Genomic DNA, 24,214 nt, shown 5'->3' with positions numbered 1-24,214 from the left:
TATCCAACAGGCACTCTGTGCAGTACTCTACCTTTCTAAGTGGAATGAAAGTATCAATTATTTCTCCAGTAGAGAAGTTCATCACAAATCCTTGCATTGATTCTGCCTCTCCAGGATAAGGCATTCCATTAACTGCAAAGAGGAGACCACCTGCAACAACATTAGATTTGTCTCAAGAACCCACACATAGCAAACTGCGAAGTGAAGATGGAACTCTAATAGTTTAGATTAAGAAAAGAGAGACAGAAAGATAATTCAACAAGAAACTAAACTACAGGAGGAAAGTTAAGTGAGGTGTAACTCACTGAAACTTTGTCATTTAAGAGATGCACACTTATTCAAATGAGAAGAACCTGCAAGGCAATGTTTTATATATAGTTTAAATGTAAAAGGAATGTGAAGATTAAAAAAAATAATCTGAAGAATGCTTCACTGTTGATGGTTGACCTGATAGCAGAACGTTTTCAATGCATTAAAAGCAGAAGGTCAGCTGGGGAGTAAATGGGACCAGGAAAGGAAAAGATGTGAAAGGAGAACTCAGGGATTATACGGTGTCCCAGTTTGAAAGATAGGTGTCTGCTAAGAAAGGCAGAAGCCTCTCTTTGAAATGGAGTATTTAAACCCCCTTCCTCCAAATTACTATAATTTTGAAATTAAGGGGCTTTCAGGCAAAGGTATGGGAAATAGGAGTAACAGTTCTTTACCAGGAAAATTAGAATAGAAATACAGGGTTACAAAGATCAAACCCAAAACACTGACAGAGTCAGAATACAACCTGACACCCCGTCAGTCAGGGTGTTGGTAGCAGTCCACTTAAATGAAGGCTGCAGTCTTCCTGGAGTGACAGATGTGCTTCAGTTGAAGCAGTGGTCCTGTAGAAGGGTGCAGTTTTCCTCTGAAGGTCCAATGGTGATGTGGAAAGGTCCAGTTTTCCTCTGGAATCCAGTGGACAAAGGCTGCTTTGCTGTTCTAAATCTCAGTTTTTATCTAGGCAGGAAAGGCTTGGCTCCTCCCCCTGGCTGGAGCATCTTTCAATGGGATGACATAATTTTATCAGTCACACAGTGGGACTCAGTGGCCCATCAACAGACGATGTCTTCCAGGAGGAAGGATGGGTTGTGGAAAAGATAAAGAAGACTGCCCCACCTGGTTTTAACAGATGGCCCATTAGCAGAGCATATCTCCCACCGAGATAAGGATCACTGCCCCACCTGGTTTCAACAGATAGTGACAGAATACATACTTTTGGTCACATCCTGTATTGCAACCCCACAAATTATCCACCCCTTATTCTATTACTATCTGCATAGTGAAACCTTACACACAGTTTTCACTTAAGATTAGGTTTCCCTGCAGTACACAATTGGTTTCTCCATCTTTCTGCATTACTAAGTGTAACCAGGTCCTTGAGCAAAGAAAATCCCACAGATGGGTTTGTCTTTGCCCAAGGTGGGACTAATCCAAACAGTTTTTCCTAAAATACCTTTCATGTGTACCACAGGGACTTTATCTCCATCTACAGTGTGCAAGGGTTCCGACTGGGCAGGACTAGCTTGATTGATGGATCCTCAGGTGTTGACCATCCAGGTGGCCTTTGCCAAGTTTGTTTCCCAGTTCTTGAAGGTTCCCCCACCAAGTGCCTTCAGGGTAGTCTTGAGTAACCTGTTGCACCATTCAACTTTCCTGGCAGTTGGTGCATGATAAGGGATATGATATATCCATTCAATGCCATGTTCTTTGGCACAGATGTTGATAAGGCCATTCTTGAAAAGAGTCTTGCTGTCTGACTAGATTTTCTCAGGGGTATCATGCCTCCAAAGGACTTGCTTTTCAAGTTGCTTTTCGAGGATGGTGTTCCAAGCAGTCATGTGAGGCACAGGGTAGGTCTCCAGCTATCCAGTGGTGGCTTCCACCAAGATCAGCATGTAGCATTTGCCTTAGCAGGTTTGAGGAAGGATGATGTAGTCAATCTGCGAGGCCTCCCTATATTTGGACCATCGCCCACTAGAGGGGCTTGACCTGCTTGGTCTGCTTGATGGCAGCACATGTATCCACAGTCATGGATAACCTCAGAAATACTGTCCATGGTTAAATTCACCTCTCAGTCTTGTGCCCACTTATAGGTGGCGTCTCTGCCCTGATGACTTGAGGCATCATGGGCCCATCAAGCTAGGAACAACTTGTTACCAATAGAAGTTTATCTTTGACACCTCTATCTTTGCACCCTGATCTACCTGCTTGTTGTATCAGCATTCCTCATTAGCCCGACTACTGGGGACATGGGCATCTATATGACAGACTTTCACAGGTAGCTTCTCTGAGTGGCAATGTCTCTCTACTCATCAGCAGCCCAGACTGGTTTTCTCCTACCCTTTTTCCACCTTTCCAGCCAACCCCACAGATCATTGGCTACCATCCATGAATCAGTGTAAAGGTAGAGTTTTGGCCACTTCTCTCTTTCAGCAATGCCCAGGGCCAGCTGAACAGCTTTGAGTCCAGCAAGTCGACTTGATCCACCTTCTCCTTCGGTAGCTTATGCAACCTGCCATGTGGGGCTCAATACAGCTGCTTTCCAATTCCAGTTCATCTTTTCAATGCAGCAGGAACCGTCAGTGAAAAAAGCGTAGCATGCTTTGTCTGCTGGTAGTTGGTTGTACAGTGGGGCTTCTTCAGCCTGGGTTATTTGTTCCTGCTCCTCTTCATCAATGAGACTAAAATTTTACCTTCTGGCCAGTTTGTAATTATTTCCAAAATCCCAGGTGATTCAGGTTTCCAATACGAGTGCGCTGCACGATGAGGGCAATCTATTTGCTCCATGTGGTGTCGGTGGCATGGTGGGTAGAGGGAACTTTTCCTTTAAACATCTACCCCAGCACTGGTAGTCGCGGTGCCAGGAAAAGTTGTGTGTCTGTGCCAGTCACCTCTGAGGCAGACCGAACTACCTGACAGGGGGCTAAGATTTCCTTCTTTGTGGAAGTGTAGTTGGCTTTGGACCCTCTGTAACTTCAGAGGCTCCAGAGTCCCAGAGGTTGTCCTCAAGTCTCACCAGGTATTTTCTGCCAGAGCCTCTAGGACAAACCATTGTTCCCAGCTGCACAGTAAAGCACATTCTTCACCTTCGGTTCCATCTTGACTGGGCTACCACATGAGTGATTTCCTGCTTGATCTGGGTGAAGGCTTGCTGTTGTTCAGGGCCTCAGTGGAAATCATTCTTCTTGCGGGTAACAAGGTAGAGAGGGCTCACAATCTGGCTGTACTCAGGAATGTGCATTCTCTAAAAGCCTGTGGCACTTAGGAAAGTTTGTGTTTCCTTCTTGCTGGTTGGTGGAGACATTGCACTGATCTTATTGATGACTCCAGTGTGAATCTGATGCTGTCCATCTTGCCACTTTACTCCCAGGAACTGGATCTTTCAGGCAGGTCCTTTGACTTTGCTCTTTTTAATGGTAAAGTTGGCTCCCAGCAAAATCTGGATGATATTCTCTCCTTTCTCAAATACCTCCATTGCCATTTTCCCCGACACAATGATGTCACTGATGCACTGTATGTGTTCTGGAGCTTCACCCTTTTCCAGTGCAGCCTGGATCAGTCCATGGCAGATGGTGGGGCTGTGTTTCCACTCTTGGGGCAGTCAGTTCCAAGTGTACTGCATGCCTCTCCAGGTAAAACAAAATTGAGGCCTGCACTCTGCTGCCTGAGGAATGGAGAAAAATGCATTGGTAATGTAAATGGTGGTGTACCACTTTGTTGCTCTGGACTCCAGCTCATGCTGGAGCTCCAGAATGTCTGGCATGGCAGGGTTCAGTGGTGGAGTGACTTCATTCAAGGAACGATAGTCTACAGTCAATCTCCATTCTCTGTCTGACTTGCACACAGGTCAGATGGGACTGTTGAAGGGTGAATGGGTTTTTATGACCACCTCTTGGTTCTCCAGTTCACGAATTATCTTATGGATGGGGATCATGGCATCTTGATTCATCCACTACTGCCAGCAGTGCACCGTTGAGGGGGAAATTGGTACCTGTTGTTCTTCCACCTTCAGGAATCCTACTGCAAATGGGTTTTCTGATAGTTTAGGCAAAGTGTTCAATTTCTTAATGCCCCATGCCTCTACAGCAGCTATTCCAAAAGCCCACCTTAATGCCTTTGGATCTTTATAATAGCCATTCCCGAGAAAGTCTATGCTTAGAATACATGGAGCCTCTGACCTAGTCACAATTGGATGTTTCTGCCACTCTATCCCAGTCAGGTTCACCACAGCCTCCAGCAGAGTTAATTCTTGCGATTCCCCTGTCACCCCAGCAATAGAAACAGGTTCTTCCCCTATATGTCCTGATGGTATTAAAGTACACTGTGAACCAGTATCAACTAACGCCTTACATTCCTGTGGCTCTGATGTGCCAGGTCATCAGATCCACACTGTTCAAAATATCCATGCCTCCTCCTGGCTAGAGGCAGGGCCCCTCTAGGCTGGTTATTATTTCCTTCCTGGGCATACACAGTAGAGGTTCTTTCAAGTGAGTTTGACAGATTATTCTCTTTTTTCGTAATACCCTGCACTTTAGTTACAGGAGGTTGAGGCTACCTTCAGTTTAGCAGACCTCCCTTGGTTGGTGTTTCCTTCTCTGAGTTGACGCACCTGTGCTGCTAGGATAGAAGTGGATTTCTCATCTCATTTTCCCATGTCTTCCCCATGGTCACGCAAAAAGAACCAGAGGTCAGCTAGTGGGGTGTACCTTCTTTTCCTAGCTGGGGCTTTAACTTTGGGGCATGTGACTCACACTAGTGCTGCACTGATCTTCCTCATCTCCTCCCCCATCTCCCTCATCTCTTCTTTAAACTCCTCATTGAGTTCCTTAACCACGGCAGAGACATGAGCCTGCACTGGGCCATTGATCATACTTTTAAAATTTCTAAATTGTTAGCAACAGAATGTTGCAGTCCATGTTTATTTTATTCAGTTTATTGTTATAATGGTTTGTTCCTATGTTCCCCTATGTTTTCCTCAGTTGGTCTGTCCCCAAGGCGTAGCCACCCCTAAAAACTACCTTATTTGGCATTCCCCGCCCCTTGTTTATCATTGTAACCCTGCCCCTTGTTCCAACCCTTTTCTTGTCCATCATTGTAACCCCTCCCCTTTTTCCAGCACCTTTGTCAGTCTTCCCCTGGGCCAATCCCTAGTCGTTCCACCCCCTTGGAAACACCCCATTGGCCCATGTGACATTTTCTCCTCCCCCTGCTTCTCTCATGGGTTGTAAGCCTGTAGGACCCTGCCCTTCACTCCTCCCCTAAGGATCCCTTATTGGTCAATTGTTCGTACCTACCCCCCTGATCTGCCCCCAGCCTTAATCCCAAGAACACCAGTGCTCGAGGCTCTTTGTCTCTGACCCCTCCAGCTGGAATAAAGTCTGTGGAACTTCAGAAGCAGAGAGCCTCCCTTGCCTCCTTTACCCAGGCCTTGACGTGGGCCACATCGAAGAGCTGCTAGCTCTTACGGTTCTACCTCCAGGAAATTTCACCGTGTGGCAGTTCCCCACACCTGGTGTCGGTGTGCCTCCGAAGAGCTAGCCTGGGCTCCAGCAGCTTGTGTAAACAGAATTCACTGTCTCGTGGTTGTTATCAGCATTAATTGTTGCAATGAAGGTGGTGTATTGAGATGGCCTTAGGTTTGCCAGATTCTACAACATCTGCCCTGTGCACCTGACCTTGTCGGGGTCATTATCATGTTGTCCCTCCCAAAGAGTACCTCCAATACTGCCACTTTTCTCAGCTGTTGGATCCCTTCCTTAAGGGTTTTCCAGCACATTTTATGGTGGTGCTTCTGCATTCTCTCTCTGTGGACAAACTCTCTATTACACTCATTAAAAGCAACTTCCAGATGGAAAGGGGATCTGGCTTCTTTACGAATACCTGATCCACACCTGAGTTCTGGATCAGAGGTCCCAAATTCCTTGCCTCAGTACCATCTAGTTGCATACCTGTACTCATAAGGTCTCAGACTCGAAGAAGCGAAGTTGTAAAAGCCTCACAGCCCCATCGTACAATGTCTTTTTGCAGATTACAGAGACTTTCATACGACAGGAACTCCGTGATGATTTCAACCTCTGGCTCCCCTGCAGGTTGTGAGGGCCGTCCTTTCTTATTGCTATTATCTAGGTGCTTTGTTTTCATCTTAGATTTCTTAGTTTCCACAGGGGCAACTGCTGCTGGCTGTGACTGCCTTTGCAGTTCAGTAGATGGACAGATGTAACATTTGTGGGTTCCACTGCTGCACTGTCAGACTCTCCCTCTCTAAGGCAGGGGAAGGGTTTCTCACCAGCTGGGGAAAGGTATTCCTTCAGCATTTGGCCCATCTTACGTATCTCCTTCACTATAATGCCCACCCACTCCAGGTGGTTCCTTTCAGAGGTGGGCCATGGGGCAGGGTCAGTCTCTGTGGCACCTATTTCCTGGGGTAGGTATCAGAGTGGTTATCCAAGCCAATATCCCCTTGTCTCTGAATGCTAAATAGAATAGGTCTATCAGCAACACCAGCCACTGTATGATATCATTAGCATTTAGAGGAAACTTGAACTCTTCAAAAACTGGTGGGGTAGACTCAAAAAACTGGGTGAAGGTTGGGAGAAAATTTTCTCTGGTGTCATTCCCTCAGAGTAGGTACCATTATTAAAGTAACCTCAAAAACGTACAGTTAAGAGTGTGATAGCCCTGAATCCATGTACGTGCCTTCCAAAAGAAGTTAAAAATGCTTTAATTCCTCACCTTATTAACCCATAAAGCAAACTGGATAACAGCCACAGTAACTTTAGTTATAGGGCCTGTGTTTAGATAAGGGCCTGCAAATGTGAGAAACATAGCCACGACCATGTGCCACCAGGGTAAGCTAGACCACATGGTGCCACCTAATGAGGTTTCTATATCCAGCACAAAAAAATTAGATTACTCAAGCACTGTTGTTCCTTTTTCCTCTCAATAGCCTCATTCCCCACATTGGGCAGCAAAATCTGTCCTGGTTTGAAAGATAGGTGTCTGCTAAGAAAGGCAGAAGCCTCTCTTTGAAATGGAGAATTTAAACCCCCTTCCTCCAAATTACTGTAATTTTGAAATTAAGGGGCTTTCAGGCAAAGGTATGGGAAATAGGAGTAACAGTTCTTTACCAGGAAAATTAGAATAGAAATACAGGGTTACAAAGATCAAACCCAAAACACTGACAGAGTCAGAATACAACCTGACACCCCGTCAGTCAGGGTGTTGGTAGCAGTCTGCTTAAATGAAGGCTGCAGTCCTCCTGGAGTGACAGATATGCTTCAGTTGAAGCAGTGGTCCTGTAGAAGGGTGCAGTTTTCCTCTGAAGGTCCAATGGTGATGTGGAAAGGTCCAGTTTTCCTCTGGAATCCAGTGGACAAAGGCTGCTTTGCTGTTCTAAATCTTTATCTAGGCAGGAAAGGCTTGGCTCCTCCCCCTGGCTGGAGCATCTTTCAATGGGATGACATAATTTTATCAGTCACACAGTGGGACTCAGTGGCCCATCAACAGACGATGTCTTCCAGGAGGAAGGATGGGTTGTGGAAAAGATAAAGAAGACTGCCCCACCTGGTTTTAACAGACGGCCCATTAGCAGAGCATATCTCCCACCGAGATAAGGATCACTGCCCCACCTGGTTTCAACAGATGGTGACAGAATACATACTTTTGGTCACATCCTGTATTGCAACCTGAGATATATGGCAAAGAAATTGGTTTTGTCAGTTTTTTCTGTTTAATATTTTGGAAAGTTTCTAACACTCAGTTTTTTTCTTCTAGTAAAGAGATCAGAGCAGACTGTTCAACTGGAAACAGAAGGTGTAAGACAAGTTGGAGGTTAGTAATGCATGAGGTTTGGATGCATTCACTCAAATTCAGAAAGAAATCAAATGTGAAATTATATATCTTCAGGCCAAATTAAGTAACCCAGCACTGTAAACAGCCGCTTCTCCAGGAGACTAGCAGAATACTGAAGTACTGCCCACTTAAAAGGACTGAAAAGGTTGCCTGCAAACACACATTTCCAATTCTGGCATCCATTTCCAGTAAGATGGTAGAATCCACAATGAAGAGTAAGACATGGGTATGTGTGGCCTGTCAGAACAAGTTGGTATGCCTTCTCTAAGGACAGTGCCTTAGCTCTGAACAGGGAGAAAAAACACAGGCAAGCAGATTCTATAGACATACCTGCACTTTCAGAAATCCCTTGACGAGGTAGTGTATTAGAAGTTACTGAACCTGAGTTATCAAAGGGCTGAATGAAAGATTCACTAATAAACAGGAAGCAGACAGCAAAGCTTATGGGCAGAGCTTATAATTCTTCAGAACAGGGAAGTCTGAATAGTGTGATCTTGAAGTGATCAGTCAGAAATATTATTCAATAGTTTTCATTAATGACTGAAAAATTGAGTGAACAATGACTTCTAGCAGCCTGAGGAAGGTAATTGAGTTCTGTGGAGAAGTCAAAAGCTTGATAAAACTAAGGAAGACTTTTTATAAGAGTAAGTTGTTTAACAGATGACAGAAGGGCTTCTGCAAAGAAAAATTAAAAGTGATGTTTCTTCTAAAAAATATTCCAGATCATACCTATGTGATGTTTGAACTTGGAACTGGCAGCTACAGCTCAGGAGAGACATCTCTAAGCCATTCTTAAAATATTCCTGAAATCTCCACCTCCATGTACAGTGTTAGACAAAATTTCAGTAGAATGTGTGATATCATGAGCAGGAGAATTAGGAATGCAGGGAAGTTCTACTCTATGAAAAACTCAGCATGCAGACATATTGTGTACTGAGTGCTCTTTTACTCTCTGCATCTAAAAAAGGTTCAAAGGAAGTTAAAGATGCTGGAAGAGAAAGGCAAATACAATACTCAATAGGCTGAAGCAATTAAATAGCTTATGGGGAGAGACTAATAAAGCAAGATGAAGAAGCACCAGATTGGAGGAGTGTGGAACTCAACTCCCAAAATTCTGAGATTGAAAAGCACTCAATGAAACTTGGTCACTTTATATACTGGAAAAAAAAAAAAAAAAGGTTGGTAATGAACTTCTGGAGCCTGCAGTAGTGGAAAGCCAATGAACCAGATAATACAAGTCAGTTCAAAATGGGATTAGAATTTAGGGCAATATGCCTGTATAAGAATACTATGAAGAAGAGATCAGAGGTTATCTCCTAAAACTGCTAAATAAAGGGTTTGTGGATGCATGGTGAATAGGACAGGAATGACTACAAAATGCATCCAGGCATATACATACTCTCAGAATGTCTCTTTCCACTGTCAGAGACAGATAGATATCAAGCATCTCATCCAGAATATTTCAGCATTTTTCTACATTCTTGTCAGACGCAAAAGAGAGAAACATGACATTAAATTTGGCAAGAAGGAGTCAGGAACCAAACATGCCCAAACTCCTCATCCAGTTCTTAACATTTACCTTACCTTCAGTATCAGTATTAAAAATCTAATCCCAAATAATAATCCCAAAATTAAAAAAAAAACCCCAGTAATTGTTAACCAGACTGATATTAAAAACCACAATAATTTCTGTTTGCTTTCAGTTCTTTTGTTTTATGAAATCAAAAACCACTCTTGATCATTTGATCTTAATTTTGCTCTCTTCAATGGACCAAAATGAGTACCAAGAAATTCTTATTATCAATAATAATTCATTATTAACTGACTAACTGTGCAGTTACCAGGAAACAGCAAGATCATCTACTTGCTGACATCACATTTAGGGACTAATCAATCATTTTTTAGAAGCAGAGATTAGATGCAAGCTTCCCTCATCTGCAAGTAGGAAAAAAAGTAGTTCTCAAATTTTCCATTGCATCAGGACTGCTCAGGAAGATAATTAATAATTGTCCTAAGATAACATAACAGCATTTCAGGAAATAACAGGACATTCTGGCACAAAGCAACTACTTGAAATATGAAAAACAAGAAAAAAGATTACCTGGAACATATGAAACTGCAAACAACTCTCTTCCAAACGCTGTGTGTTTGATCTCTCTTGTGAACTCTCCAGTCTCCAACCTGAAGCACTGAATTCGACCATTTTCTCTATCTGCAACGCACAACTGACTGAAGTCAGGGATCAGGGCTAAGCTGTGGGGGATACGAAACTGTCCAGGCCTGGATCTGCCTAGAGAAGTCTCTGCAATAAGAAAACCCAAGTTTGTGTTAAAGTACACACTGAAGCTATCAGTTTTACTTAGAAACAGCAGTATGCCACATAATGCAATGTAACCCTGGGAAAAGACTATGGTCAGCTTGCCTTCTCCTAGCATTTAGGTAGATAACTCATGGTAGCCTAGTGCGTTTTCTTTATAAATCCCAAATTTAGAGTTTGCAATTTCCTGAGAATATTCAGCATAGTTAGAGTGATACATAAATCTGAGTCAGGCAGAAATAGAATTATTCATAAAACTTAAAGTAGATTAAATCACAGCATAAATCTGGCAAAAAAAATATTCCTTTCTTCTATGTTTAAGAAAAAAAAATTGGCTTTATGAAAGTCAGAATATTTTCTTGACCAAATAGGACATACCAATATTTATTCTGAAAGCAAACCCCGAATTTTATTTTCAGTAAATATATAACCACAACAAGTAGCTGTAGAAAAAGCCAAGAGAAAATTTGGATGAAAGGACAAGGCTGAAATTCATTTCAGATATAGAAATTAGTTTAAAAAAATTAATAGTAACATTAGCAATTTTGTGGTTTATGATGAGTTCATGGTAACAGTAGTATGGGTAGATTACCAAGAGCCTTGACTGTACCTTCTCCCCACTGCATCACATACAGTCCATTTGGAGAGAACTGAATAATCCGACTGTTGCAGTAGCCATCAGAGACATAAATGCAGCCAGTGATCGGGTCCACGGCCACATCAGTTGGTTGACAGAAATGATTTTTGTCACTGCCTGGTTGCAAAGCCACTCCTAAGATCAGCAATGGCTCTTTGTCATTGGCTCCTAGTTTGAAAACCTATTTTTCAGTCAAAAGGAAAAGAGGTTTCAGTTACCGAAGGTGAAACTTAAGACCTATATGGCCTAGGGGGAAACTCCTATCACTGTGTATAAAATAAATTTACATACCAAACATAATCTTAATATATTGACCATTAATATCTATTTTTAGTTTTTCAATAGTGCTGATTCTGGGAAACTTCTGCTTAAAATACAGATTTCCTGTCATTACAAAGCAAACAATAAGCTTCACTTATTAGACTTAAGTGCATCAATAAGCAAAAGACATACCAGAAAGTTGCAGAGAGATCTTGAAAGGCTAGAGAGAGGGGCTTCATGAGAACATTGTGAAGTTCAACTAGGTGGAGTGCAAGATCTTGCACCTGGGCTGGGGCAATCCCAAGCACAAATACAGGCTGGGAGGAGAAGGGGTTGAGAGCAGCCCTGAGGAGAAAGTGCTGGTTGATGAGAAGTTCAACATGAGCTGGTAACAGCCAGAGGGTCAACCACCTCCTGGGCTGCATCCAGAGCCCTGTGGGCAGTAGGGAAGAGAGGGGATTCTGCCCCTCTGCACCACTCTGGTGAGACCCCACCTGCAGAGCTGCCTCCAGCCCTGGGGTCCCAGCACAGGAAGGACGTGGAGCTGCTAGAGGGAGTCCACAGAAGGGACACCAAGGTGATCAGAGGGATGGAGCTCCTCTACTATGAGGAAAGGCTGAGAGAACTGGGATTGTTCAACCTGGAGAAGAAAAGGCTTCTGGGTGACCTAATTGTGGCCCAGTTCCTGAAGGGAGCCCACAAGAAAGGTTGGAAATGGATTTTTTACATGTATCATATAGTGATAGAACAAGTGGGAATGGCTTCAAGGGACAGGGTTTAGATTAGGTATAAGGAGGAAATTCTTTACCATAAGGTTGGTGATGCCACTAGTGAGATTGCCCAGGGAAGCTGTGGCTGCCCCACCTCTGGAAGTGTTCCAGGCCACATTGGATGGAATTCTGAGCAACCTGGCCTTGTGAAAGGTGGCCCTGCCCATGGCAAGGCAGTTGGAACAAGATTATCCTTGAGGTCCCTTCCAACTTAGACCATGATTCTATGGTCTGAGTCTATGATTCTATTATTTCTACGTGCTATGTCCTTGTAGCAAATTATTCAATACTATTAGATTCCATGAAATGCGCAGGGGTAAATTTCTATAGGCATATTTTTAATGTTATTCTTAACAGGCCACGATAAGCAATGCCAAATCTCTAGGAAAATAAAAATATTTTTTAGCAAAATATTAAGGTCCTGGTACTAATGCTTCAGAAACATACCTGATGAAGAGCTACATCAGTGACCCAGTAGTTACCACTTTTATCTACACTCAAACCATGTGGTAAATAAAATCTGCAGGGACAATGTAGAAGAATGAAGTTAAAAACATTTTTCTGGAAGAAAGATATAGATGTGAAGATTTCATTTTTATCTACAGATCATAAACAAATACTGTACACACTAATTATGTGTAGCATTTAATGAAAAATACAGTTTTACAGTTTAGAATTTTCCTGACAAGAATGTCTCAGTTATGAAATTCAGTTGATTTCAGATATCTCATTCAGCATCTATAATGACAATGTGCAATATTAATGAGCTCTGCACTTCTTTTAACCTGGCTGGTAAATGCAATTGTTTGAAATGTAAGAAAGCAGAGGAAATAGAGATGGAAAATTAATTGTATTACTTGTTGAATTTGTATTTATTAATTTATTTATTCATTTACTTGAAGATACTTAGAAACTACAATTACAGTGATTACATTATTATAAGCTGCACCATTTTGACTAAAATTTTGCTCCCACCCCGTAAATGCAGCTTACACTCAGGAGCAGCTAATATGTGAAAAATTTTCTGAAATTTCCAACCCCGGCAGTGCAGCCGAGGTGCCGAGCTGAGCACCTGCCTGTAAAACCCCGGATTGCGCGATTGGTTACTCTGCTGTGTGGTAGGTGGAGGTGGGCTCCGTGCTGGCAGCGTGGCGGGGAGGCGGGGGCTCCCTCCTGCCAGCCCCGTGGCCTGGGGCAGAGGCAGGGGGCTCCGTGCTGCCATCCCTGCGGCTCGGGCGGGAGGCGGGGGGCTCTCTCTGCTGGCCCTGTGGCCCAGGAGGGAGGTGGGGGGCTCCTGCCCCTGCCTGCCACCACTGCTGCGGGTGACAGCAGGCTCCATCCCCGCCTGCCACAGCGGGGCAGCGCCGGGCCGGGGCAAGCGAGCCCGGTGGCAGCGGCGGCCAGCCCCGAGCGGCCCCGCCAAGCAGCAGCGCTGAGCTGGGCCACCTGGCCCTGTCGGCACATGGCCCGAGCCGAGCCAAGCCCGCACGGCCCAAGCCGAGCCAGTAAACCCCGCGATCCTGTTACTAATTGGCAACTTTGTTGCACGTGGGTCCTCACTGCGAACGACAGAGTGGCTTATAATCAGGTGCGGCTTATGTATGGATAAAGAATGAAATGTTGCCGACACCCAGAGATGCAGCTTATAGTCAGTGCGGCTTGTAATAGTGAAATTACTGTACACAACTATGCACAAATGTAATAAAAAACACACAAAAATGGGTTTAGGGACACTTTGGCATAAAATATATGGAAATATTAGTTCAAATAATAAGAGCAAAACAACCCAACTTACAGACTTTTGCCTGTGGAATGGAGCACTTTTGCATTACTTGGATTCAGGACAACAATTGTGTTCTGTTCAATTGGTCCAAGTCCTCTTTGCTGATAGACAAATTTGCTGTCAAAAGAACTGTACAAAAAGATTTGAATAGAAAGCCAGTATTAGAAGGTTCGACTAATGAATGATATACACACAGTTTAAAGCCAAGTTCTGTAGTTCAGTTCCAGTGTGGGGTTACTGGTTCTTTTTTCTTTAAATATAAACCTTATTACATCACTGTATGATTGTAAGAATTAAAAATGTTTTATGTCTGTGTTTTCTACTGGGGTTATGACTTCCAAACTAAAGGAGCACCAAATCAACACAGCAATAATTAAAGGTAGACCTAAACCAAGTAAGTAAAAATCCCTTTTCATTTTTTAAAATAATTCCATTGCCATGGCAACCCAGAAAAGAAAAATTCAACAGTGCAGCCTGACAAAAAATATAGGTAATCACCAGGGCATACCTGCCAGTAAGACCAGGTATAGTTTGTACCATCTAAGGCAATCTGTGCATGTTTGCAGGTCTTCTGCTTTTTCTTTTTTCATATGCAGTTCAGTGTTTTGCTAGAGCTTACTACTACAAGATTTAGTTCTTATGGTTCTCATCCTTTTCACAGTGCTTACACAAGACTGTAGGATATTATGTGCATTCCTCCTAATCCTTCAAAATTGCACTCAATTTTCAGGGTACGTGGAATATATTGATAAAAAAAATTTGAACATGTCACTATTTAATATATTAAGAATCAGAAAACTTTTACTAGGCATGAAATTATCATATGCTTCCAAAAAAAAAAAAAAGTTTTCAGTATCCTTACAGAGAAGTTGGCTATTACTCTAACCTGTTAAAATATATGTTCAACTTTTAGTGAAGGTAAACAGTGTAAAATATTTTGAAGAACATTTCAGGCTAAATGTTAGAGCATGATGTTTGATGGTGATGATGAATGAAAAATGCATGAATACAACACCCTGCTCCCACTTTGTATTTTTAAATCCATTTGTCAATCCCAAGTGAAATCCAGCCATGATTGATGCTACTTGGTAAACAATAATATACTTTGTAGTCACAGAGAAGGCTATGAATAAAGCTATTAAAACTATATTAAAACTACATATTGTACAGTTCTAATGGTCTCACATTTCCATAACATTAAATATATATATGTCTACAACTTTTAAAGTGAAAAAGCAATATTGGCCTCATATATAACCAACAAAATCAATACAGAATGTGTTTAAGTTTCTGCATAGGCTACGATTAACATACTGCCATTGCATGTAGTAACTATCTGTAACTATTTAATTTCTGCAGAAATAATATCTGATGGAAAATAATCCTTTTGACTATGAATGGTTAAGCCAAAGGTGATAGCTACTAGAACTCTCTCCAGAGTTCTGCCATGATGTAGAGGGAGACAATGGATAAAGGGTAATGACACACAAAGACCTACACTGGTGTTGTACCTTCAAGTTTGAATATGATTCAGGAGATGCTGTTATATTCTTTACCATTCATTGGTATTCATGACAGTGATCTGTCATAACAAATTCTCTTAATTTTAAACTTTTATTTTAAAAGGAATCTAATAGTTATAAGGGCTTGCTCTAGCTCTGATGACCACAACTGGAGCACCAACAACGGACAGACTGAACTAATCTTATTTTTAAACTACATAGATAATTGCAGAAAATCTACACAAATAATCAGAAAATAATCTTAGTGATGGTAGATACTGTACAAAACAAGCCCTATGGAAAATGTGATTGTATGTCTGCAGAACTGACTCTCCAGACTACTTAAAATAATTATTGACTTTCCTTGTTATGATTTTGGTTCTTAGTAACAGTGGTGTCCAGACCCAAGTATTTCCTGCTACTCCCAGCTCTTCTGGGAATTAAGTGCTTTCAGCGTAAATAAGAGATTGTATGGTATGCAGAGAAATTCTAGTGAACTTGAGTTTATGGGAGTGATCTTCCATGCATCTTCTCCTTAACAAACTTCTTTTCTAGGAGGATGACTAGAATGCTACAAAATCAATCACTCTTTTCTTCCTAGCATTTGAGATTATGTTTCTTTGTTTTAACTGATAAATAAGAACACAAACAATGCTGACTACTTCTAGCTTAAAAGCAGCAAGACCAAAACCACACAAAGAGAACAACTAAACACAGTAGTTGTATTGCTCTAAAACATGGTTTTCTGATAGGTTCTGCTCTTTGATACTGAAGGACAAGTAAAATCCACTGCATAGCTACTACTTCTAATTTCAAACTCCAGTGTAATTCCACTGTTATGTTTCTACTTCTGATCTGGCCACATCACACTAATGCAAACCATTTCTTGCCTAATCTTCTTGTGGGCTACATGGTAAATTTAGATACACCACCTGATCTCATAACCTCTTAAAGCACAGCCTTGAAGTCTACTCTTGATCAGTATCCATCACCATTATGGTACTGTGCTCAGTCTGCCTACCTTGATAAGAATGTGGTAACAAGAATGTAACTGATATTCTCTAGTAAGTTCTTTATAAATTGGATAAACGGCATACATTTTTCATCACAAAATGCAAAATAATTTCCAGCTGATTCACTGCTTAGCCAGCTGAAGAGTTTTAATTTTTTCATTTTTCACAATACATTCTGCTTATAGCAAAGATGTTCTGAAACTGAAGTGGCAATGTTATAGAAGAACCTTACTTGTTTAAGAGGATTATTTTTTTAAAAATCATATGCTGAAGGACTGCTACAGTCACTGCAAAGCTGCTACTGTATTACAAGGCTTGTCACTACATAACTTTTGTGCTCTAAAATAGACTGAAGTTATCTTTTGCAACAGCACAGATATTCAACCAGCTATATCTAGCTGAATGAGGTTTTGTGGCATATGTTAATAAGGCATTGGAAATATTTGTGCACAGCCTAACAGCAGAGATTATTTTTGTTTAATTTGCTTCTATACTAAGCTGGTGAAGCATTGAAACAGAAAATAAATTCTGGGCCTTCAGGCTATTGATTTATTATGTTTACAGTTTGGTAAGGAATATTATACTCAATTAGCTGAGTATTTGCAGCTAATGATAAAAGTTAACTTAAAAGTCTGATAACTTCTTACACTTCCCCCACACAACTGTCATGATAAACCCCTTCCAAATACCACTTTCTTCCTTGAAAAATGAAAACACCCATTGTTCCTTCCTTTTTCATAACAACGCATGAAAGGGACCTCAAACTTAATGCCCATGTACGTACTCCAAGATAAAAAGGGAAGGCTGACTGGGTGAGCACATTTCTGTGTTCCTCTTCTCCATGCCACAAGATGTGGAACAACAGCTTAACAACAGGCATGTTTTCAAAATAAATTTTTAAATCACCACACGCTTATAAAAGGCCTATAGAGTTGTAGTTCAGATGACTTAAGGGTCAACACTAGGTTTCCTATACATTGATTAAGTATGCTTCACAAGAAGAAGAAAAAAGATTTGGGAACAAAACCCCTGAAGAACTGGAACTTAATGATTAGTTATCTTTATGGAAGGCCGTGTGTAGTGCTACTGAACACAAGTGGTACGTACTTAGATTTCCAGACTATATATTTGTCTTGGGGTGACTTCATGATCCTTGTATCCCCAAATCATCTGTTCTGTTCTGTTAGTGTTAAATATTTGAGTTCTGCAAATTTAAGACTGGTTCCAGGAGTAAAAGGGGGAAGGAAAGTCCAGAGTTTATCAGAGATGGTACTCACTCCCCCTCATTCTTCACATAGGCTGGTGTTGTATGCAGCGGACAGCAGGAGAGAGTGCTTTTGCTTTTTGATTGTTTTTTCTGGCAAGCTGATGCAAAGAAGTTCCCTGGACTGTTCTTCTCCCTTTTTCTTGGAATTGTTTGAACCTCTACTAGACTGAAAAACCCAGGGGAGCACTGGGAGCTCACACCTGTGGCCCACTGGGGCCTGGTCTGGGCTGCAGCATTTCCCAGGCCAAAGGGACTGAGAACAGCCTGAGTGAGCTGGGCTGTGACCCACAGCGGGGACTCAGTTCCGAGTTCATCATCTCTTCAGAGCAGTGAGAGGTTTTGCTGTTTAGTATTGTTCAATTTTGTACTGGGAGGTGCTTTGTCTGTTAAATAAACAGTTTTTTTCCATTTCTCTCTGAGAAAATATTTTTTCCCCCAACCAGCTGTCAAGGAACTGCTTGAATCTGTTTCCTGGAGGGCCCCCATTTGAAAATTTCCTCCCAAATTTGCCCTAAACCAGGACAAATATTACAACCCCAATCTTCTTTTGCAGTCACAGCATAATGAAGCGGAAGTTCTGTCTATCTCTCAACATGGTTGATTCATCATGCACACCTGCTGTTTTAGGGACTGTTCATTTCTTTTGTTTTGTTTAAAATCTGTAGGCTTTCCCAGTACTGTTGGATCTCAAATTCAAGTTTTGTGCTCTGGATCATTGCTGTATTTCAATTGCCAGACACTCAAAAATATGTATTTCAGAAGGACCAGCCTATTTTCAAATATTTTTACAATTCTTTATTCAACAACACAAATACAGCACTTATGTTTCTGAGTAGGAGGATAAAAAACCAACTTTTACAGAACACTTGAAGTCTGACTAACACAAGTTGTATGATGCATCCTTTCAAATTTTGTAATCTGTATTTATATACACTTGAGCTGGAGATATCACTGACACATGAGAATACTATATGAGAAATAAATGATTGTCTTATCTGCTGTATTATGTTATTTAGCTTAAAACCTAAATAACTTTCTTTCATAAAACACTATTCTAAGCATAATTTGTTATCATAATTTTCAGAATACTGTCCTATTCTTCAGACACTATGTTATCTTGAAATGAATTTATCAGGATTTGAAAACAGCCCTACCCTTTAGTCTTATTGCTATATATAGAGAGAAGAGATGCTTAAAAAGAAGGAAAAAAACCCCATAATTTTTTTAAAGGCTATATTTTAAAAGGGTACCACATAACATGCTTGTACTACTTCCTCCCAGTATTCAAAAGGATCCATATAAAAACACACACCATTTTAAAAATCAAAGAGATAAGAACCCTGTAAAAATAAATAAATTACTCTTTATTGGAATGTTCTATTCTTAAAATAATACACCTATGACTGTAACACTTTACAAACACTAGAAGGATTACCATTCCAAAGTTCAGACATTTTTTGTTTTGAGTGATGCTAAATGCAGCAAATTTTATCTAACAAGTAGAACAAAGTTTGTTTTGAGAGAGTACCTTGTAACAATCCCATTTTTGTTTCACTGTATACAAACACAAAGAAGAATACACTGGACACAGGTTTCCATGTCTTAAACAAAGTATTAATTGTAGCATACCATACTAAAACATTATTCACTAGGCTAATTATTCCTGCTAAGAGACATGGAGAGGTAGGGATAATTAATCTCAGTGAATATCATACTAATATGGTCATACAGTTTAAGGACCTAATGTACTATGTTCTTTTCCTCTGGAGACACATTCTTACTGTCTAAAGACCTAATAATTCATCATCTTGAACTGTCAGTCATCATTTCTATTCTGAGTCTCTGAAAGGCACTTTCAGCCAAAGAACTGAATTTTTAAATGGAAAAAGAACTTCAATCTGTCTTTCCTTGAGAAGGTATATAAACAGCACACAGGAATTCAACCTTCTAAATCACCATTCAGCAAGGATCTCTACTTACTTTTGATCCCAAACATGATCACCTCTGTGGAAGACAACTAGGTTATTTTCAGAGTCCAGAGCCAACCCAGAAACTTGGCCTAGTTTGAGGTCTAATCCAGGCCACTCCACAGCCTCTGCTATGTGGAAATCTGACCAAAGAAAGAAATAAATAAAATAATCATGTAGCATATTTGTCAAAAGAATCCAAATATGGTTAACTGGCATTTGGTACAGAGTACTGGGAATTACATGGACATTTTCTTACATGCAGTATTTTCATTCAATGCATTGCAATTTAATTCCAAGCATAGTTTTAACATAATAAAGCATGCACAATCACTGGCAACCTGCTATGTATAGATGACAGAAATGTCAAAACTGCTCTTGACTCCACTCTTTTCTCCATCTTATAAAGATACATGTATAAGACTCCACAAGTTTTAGCAGCTGTAATATACTGTAAATACTTTCTACACTAAAAGATTACAAAAAGTACAATTCAAATCAGCAGGCAAATTTAAATAGTTGCTACCAGTGTTTTATTAAAAACTACTTTATAAATACCACAAATCACTAAATGAAATATATGAAAGGTGAATCGTGTGGGGTTTTTTTTCTATTAAAGCTTTTAACACTAAGAAAAGAAGATTTCTTTTTCTACAGAAGATTGTAAAATCAACTAAGGGAGAGAAATTTCGTTTTAGAGATTAATATACAAAGCTAAAAATATGGTCTATTCAACCTCTCTTATGCAAAAATAGACTGATAAGGATAAAAAGCACAAACTGTTCAATATTTGAAAAATTGCAGAGATTTGACTGCAAGGATTAATTTCTCACAGATCACTTGCTTAAATACTGTTTGGAAGAGATTGCTCTTGTGTGGCTCTGGCAGTATATTAAGAGATAAATGAACTAGATTATCAAAAATAAAAAATGTAATGGCAAAAGAGATCTCACTAATTGATAAAAAGAAAAAACAAAAAAAAAAAAGAAAATTGTTCTACATGTTAGGAAATCCACCACTGCTTTCTTTTAAAAATTGATTTGTTGAGCATAATTCAGGTATTTCTACAATGCATAATTGCCTGTAGCCGCATACAGACAAACTGATGGCAAATAAGAAGCAATTGCTTTGAAATTATGTGAAACTGGAACCACTTCACTAATAGTCTGTGTGTTTGAAAGCAACCATGCTTTAGTTTGCCATTTTCAGCACACCCAGAGTTTGTGAGTTCTGCTGTGATTCTAAACACCAATTACTGGGGTACCATCTAGGCAGGTGAAACAGATAACCACATTTAAAAAGTGCCAGGGAATCCTGCTTTGAAAGAAGACAGGTCACAGACCTCAGAACACTGCACCCAAGGAGTCTGAAAAAGTTCACCTTCTCCTGGGAGTGATTTTCCAGGAAAGGAAAAATTAATGAGAAACAGTGTATAAAATCTTTAAGCCACCTGTGTAACCTATCTGTCCTGATAATATCCTCCCCTTGCAATTCACTTGGAAGAGACGTAGTCTGAGGAGTAACAACGAGAATGCAGTAGAGAGAAAAATTCTCTACAACCTGTCCAAGAGAAATACTAAACCAGTGCTGAAAACCTGCTGCAGACCAGCAGATGTTTTACCTGTTCAAAGTGCAGTATCATAGCTAGAGTCAGTGAACCTAGAAGAAACCTAAAAGCTATCAGCAACTACAGTGTATCCAGGATAGTAATCAGAAACTTGTAAAACAAGAAGTCCTACCCAGAAGAAACTTCATCTGAACAAAAACTGCAAGGGTAAGGAAAAGCTGTGAAAAAAAATTATGCATCTTCATACTTCTGCACAGCTAAGTTGATCACAGCAGGTGCAGTGCCAGGTATATTCACAGATGTTTAGATTTTGGAAGGAAAAGAAGAACTGCAATTCAGAGTGTGCTTCCTCACTTGCTCATCCCATATCACTTCATGTTAAACTCCAGTAAGATTGTCTATGTTTCATGTTACAGAGGCCTCTGAGCCTATTTTAAAAAAGCTAGAAAAAATAAAAGGCTAAGCATAGGAACACTAAATTTTGGCCTTTAATGTTTTCAGAAGACACATACTATAAAATAGAAAATGTTCATACTTAAAGGAATAAAGTATTTCTGATCAATCAAAAAAATAAAATTAATGTGCAGTGATATACAATCAAATCACAAGAGCCCCAGCTTCAATACAATCTTTAGATTTTATAACATTTTTCAAAAATTAATTAATTAGTATTGTATTTTTTTTCCTTTGCAAGTCCACTTTGAAAGTCCTTTATACAGGTTTATCTCAAGGCAACTAGCTGTTTAACAAAATCTCATTAAATTTAGACTTCCTTTATCTAAGACTTATTGCTATTTCCCTACAAGAATTAGTGGTCCATGAAACAATTACATAAGAGAATTATGAAAATTAATTTTCTCACTGGAGTAATTTATAATTACTTAGAAAAAACAAGATCATCAGTTTTGTTGTAAATGAGATCTCTAACTAGGTAAACTACCTTTCAACTTGGAGTCCTTCCTTTCATTTAAAAAAAAAAGAAAATAAAAAAAGAAAGAATTACCTAGATTTAGAACATGCAATCAACACTCTAAGTAAGTAAAAGATGAAAAACTTATTTATTGACACAATTGCAATTTACTGTCCAGAATTTCCTGAAAGATCATTCTAGCTTTTAACTTTGCAAACTTTAAGTCATTGCATTGCCGTGCCATCAGAGCATTCATTTAAATCTTGACGAATTTAATTAAGCACTGCACAAAGGAGTTTTGAAAATTGGAGAATTAGACTCTTTGACTTACTTAGAGGGTATAATTGTACTAGTTGCAGTGACATTAAACAACCTAACAGATTGGTGACCAGTCTAGGGTAACAACAGCACGGGAAGAGTAGTAGTATAAGATTTGAACATTTATAACAAACTTTACTTACTGCATTAGCCATTTGCTATTACAGGCCAATTACATGTTAAAAATTGGAATATTCGCATGACTAAAAAAATTCAATTATTTTAATACTAGTGATGTTTAAACCGTTAAATTACATTAATTTAACAGCAGAGTCTTGTCCTAAAAAAATTGAGAATTTTTTCAATTCAATATAGTAAAGGTTTTTACAAAAGGAATAGATTTTTTTATTAAATCAAGGTAACTTTACTTCTTCTCCTGAGGAGGGAAATTCACTTATGAAAGATTTTGTTTTAAATATGTAAATACTTCCCTAAAAAGAAACTAAATATATGCTTAAAGATTTTATTACTAGAAAAATTCTTTTGCCAAAAGATGGTACTGACAAGTTCTGCAGGTCAGAAATTCCATAGTTAGAAGTATAAAAAGCATAAAAAACCACATCCAAAAATGCTAATTAAGAAAATATCAGTTTTCTTTTTTCCTATACCTCAAAATTGCATCAATTGAAAGTTCATTTATTAGCTAGTTCTCCACCAACAAATTCCCCCCAAATGAATATATGGCTACTGACATATCCAAGCAAATACCTTCTGCAGTTAGAATTCACGGTACAAGGTATGTCAAACTAAGCCATTTATGCAGCTCCCTCACATTCCCTCCTCTGGATCAGTGAAAATAGAAAGGAATTTTCTTCTTTGCCTTGTATGCACCACATGTTACTAGTCTAAACTGAAGAAACTATCTTTGTAGAAATGCTATCCACATTGCTTTCCTGAACATTAATTCCAGTGAGGTTTATGGAATTATTTATGATTTACAGATATGTCAGGCACATAGTAACATAAAACCTGGTTTTTTTCCCCTATGCCAGTAATTTGACAGGCTCTTATTTAACTGGATCACACAATGTAATACTGGAAAGTCCTCATCTTTGATTTTCTTTTAAATACAAACACTGGATTTTGATGAGCTTAAACACTCTAACAGAACCTCATATAAGCAGGGACACTACATGTTAACATTATCAACAGAAATAAAAACCAAACGGTTGATGGATGATACATATATGTGTACAAAAGTACTTGGAAACATCAAGCGGGGTGGTTGCAACATAAAAGCTGGCATGTGTGACTACAGCTTATGGATACAGATGGCTTTCATGCACACAAATCGGCTTCTTTCATGAGATACTCATCACATGCTGCATTATCTGTCTTTCCACATTAGCAAGTAAGTCAATATCACATAGACCAAAATGCAAGTAAAGCGAATACAGTAACTCCGTGGTTTCTGCTGTCATAGAAACCTGAACGGAATAAATTCTATTTCTAGCACAATAAAACAGCCTGTACAAGAATATTTGGAGAGTCAAGCAAAATTTGAAATCAACATACAGAAAATTTTACTTCTGAAGAATTTTTCAGGATTACCTACCATTATTTCAGAATGAGAGAAAAATATCTGATAGAATAACAGAAAGAAATTTTATAAAATTGCATATCTGACAGATCAAGGCAATCAGCAAACACATAAAAAATACTGATTATTCCAGCAACCATTTTACAGGAGTTACTTGTATTTAATTTTCCACTCCTTGTGACTCCCGTATCCTATGTGTACCTTGTGCTAGTGTAACCAATATAAAATCATCATGTAAAAGTCTTAAGAGTATAAAATTATATTGTACTGCTCAGAAAGTACTGTTGTTGTGCCATCAGCACACATTGTTTCCTTCACACATGGAAGGGGAAAGAACCCCAGTGAAATACCTCTAAGTAGAGGGAGAACATTTCAATAATGAGAAAGAACATAATATAAAATACTTTCAAGCCTCCACTGAAATTCCCTTCAGATTTTGCTAATGTGGATCACAGCTCTTACATTGCATGTCATTGTATAA

General features: G+C 39.6%; 1 protein-coding gene across 11 annotated transcripts in view; it reads right to left on the bottom strand.

The window, feature by feature from the left end:
- Nucleotides 1-24,214, bottom strand: part of PAM (peptidylglycine alpha-amidating monooxygenase) — a 148,836-nt gene that overhangs the window by 8,487 nt on the left and 116,135 nt on the right. For 7 of the 11 annotated variants that reach the window (XM_033084663.1, XM_033084669.1, XM_033084671.2 and 4 more), the window contains 6 exons: nucleotides 19,412-19,541; nucleotides 13,662-13,778; nucleotides 12,314-12,386; nucleotides 10,791-11,016; nucleotides 9,983-10,183; nucleotides 32-150 (listed from right to left, as the gene is read on the bottom strand). In XM_033084663.1, coding sequence (XP_032940554.1) covers nucleotides 32-150; nucleotides 9,983-10,183; nucleotides 10,791-11,016; nucleotides 12,314-12,386; nucleotides 13,662-13,778; nucleotides 19,412-19,541 — 866 coding nt within the window. The remainder of the gene's footprint in view (nucleotides 1-31; nucleotides 151-9,982; nucleotides 10,184-10,790; nucleotides 11,017-12,313; nucleotides 12,387-13,661; nucleotides 13,779-19,411; nucleotides 19,542-24,214) is intronic. The other 4 variants (XM_033084666.2, XM_033084670.1, XM_033084672.2 and 1 more) reach the window with 1 other exon arrangement.

Source organism: Catharus ustulatus, chromosome Z (assembly GCF_009819885.2).
Source record: "Catharus ustulatus isolate bCatUst1 chromosome Z, bCatUst1.pri.v2, whole genome shotgun sequence".
In the NCBI taxonomy this organism is placed as follows: Eukaryota; Metazoa; Chordata; class Aves; order Passeriformes; family Turdidae; genus Catharus; species Catharus ustulatus.
The sequence above is the reverse complement of the archived record's forward strand: the minus strand, read 5'-3'. Positions and strand labels throughout refer to the sequence as shown.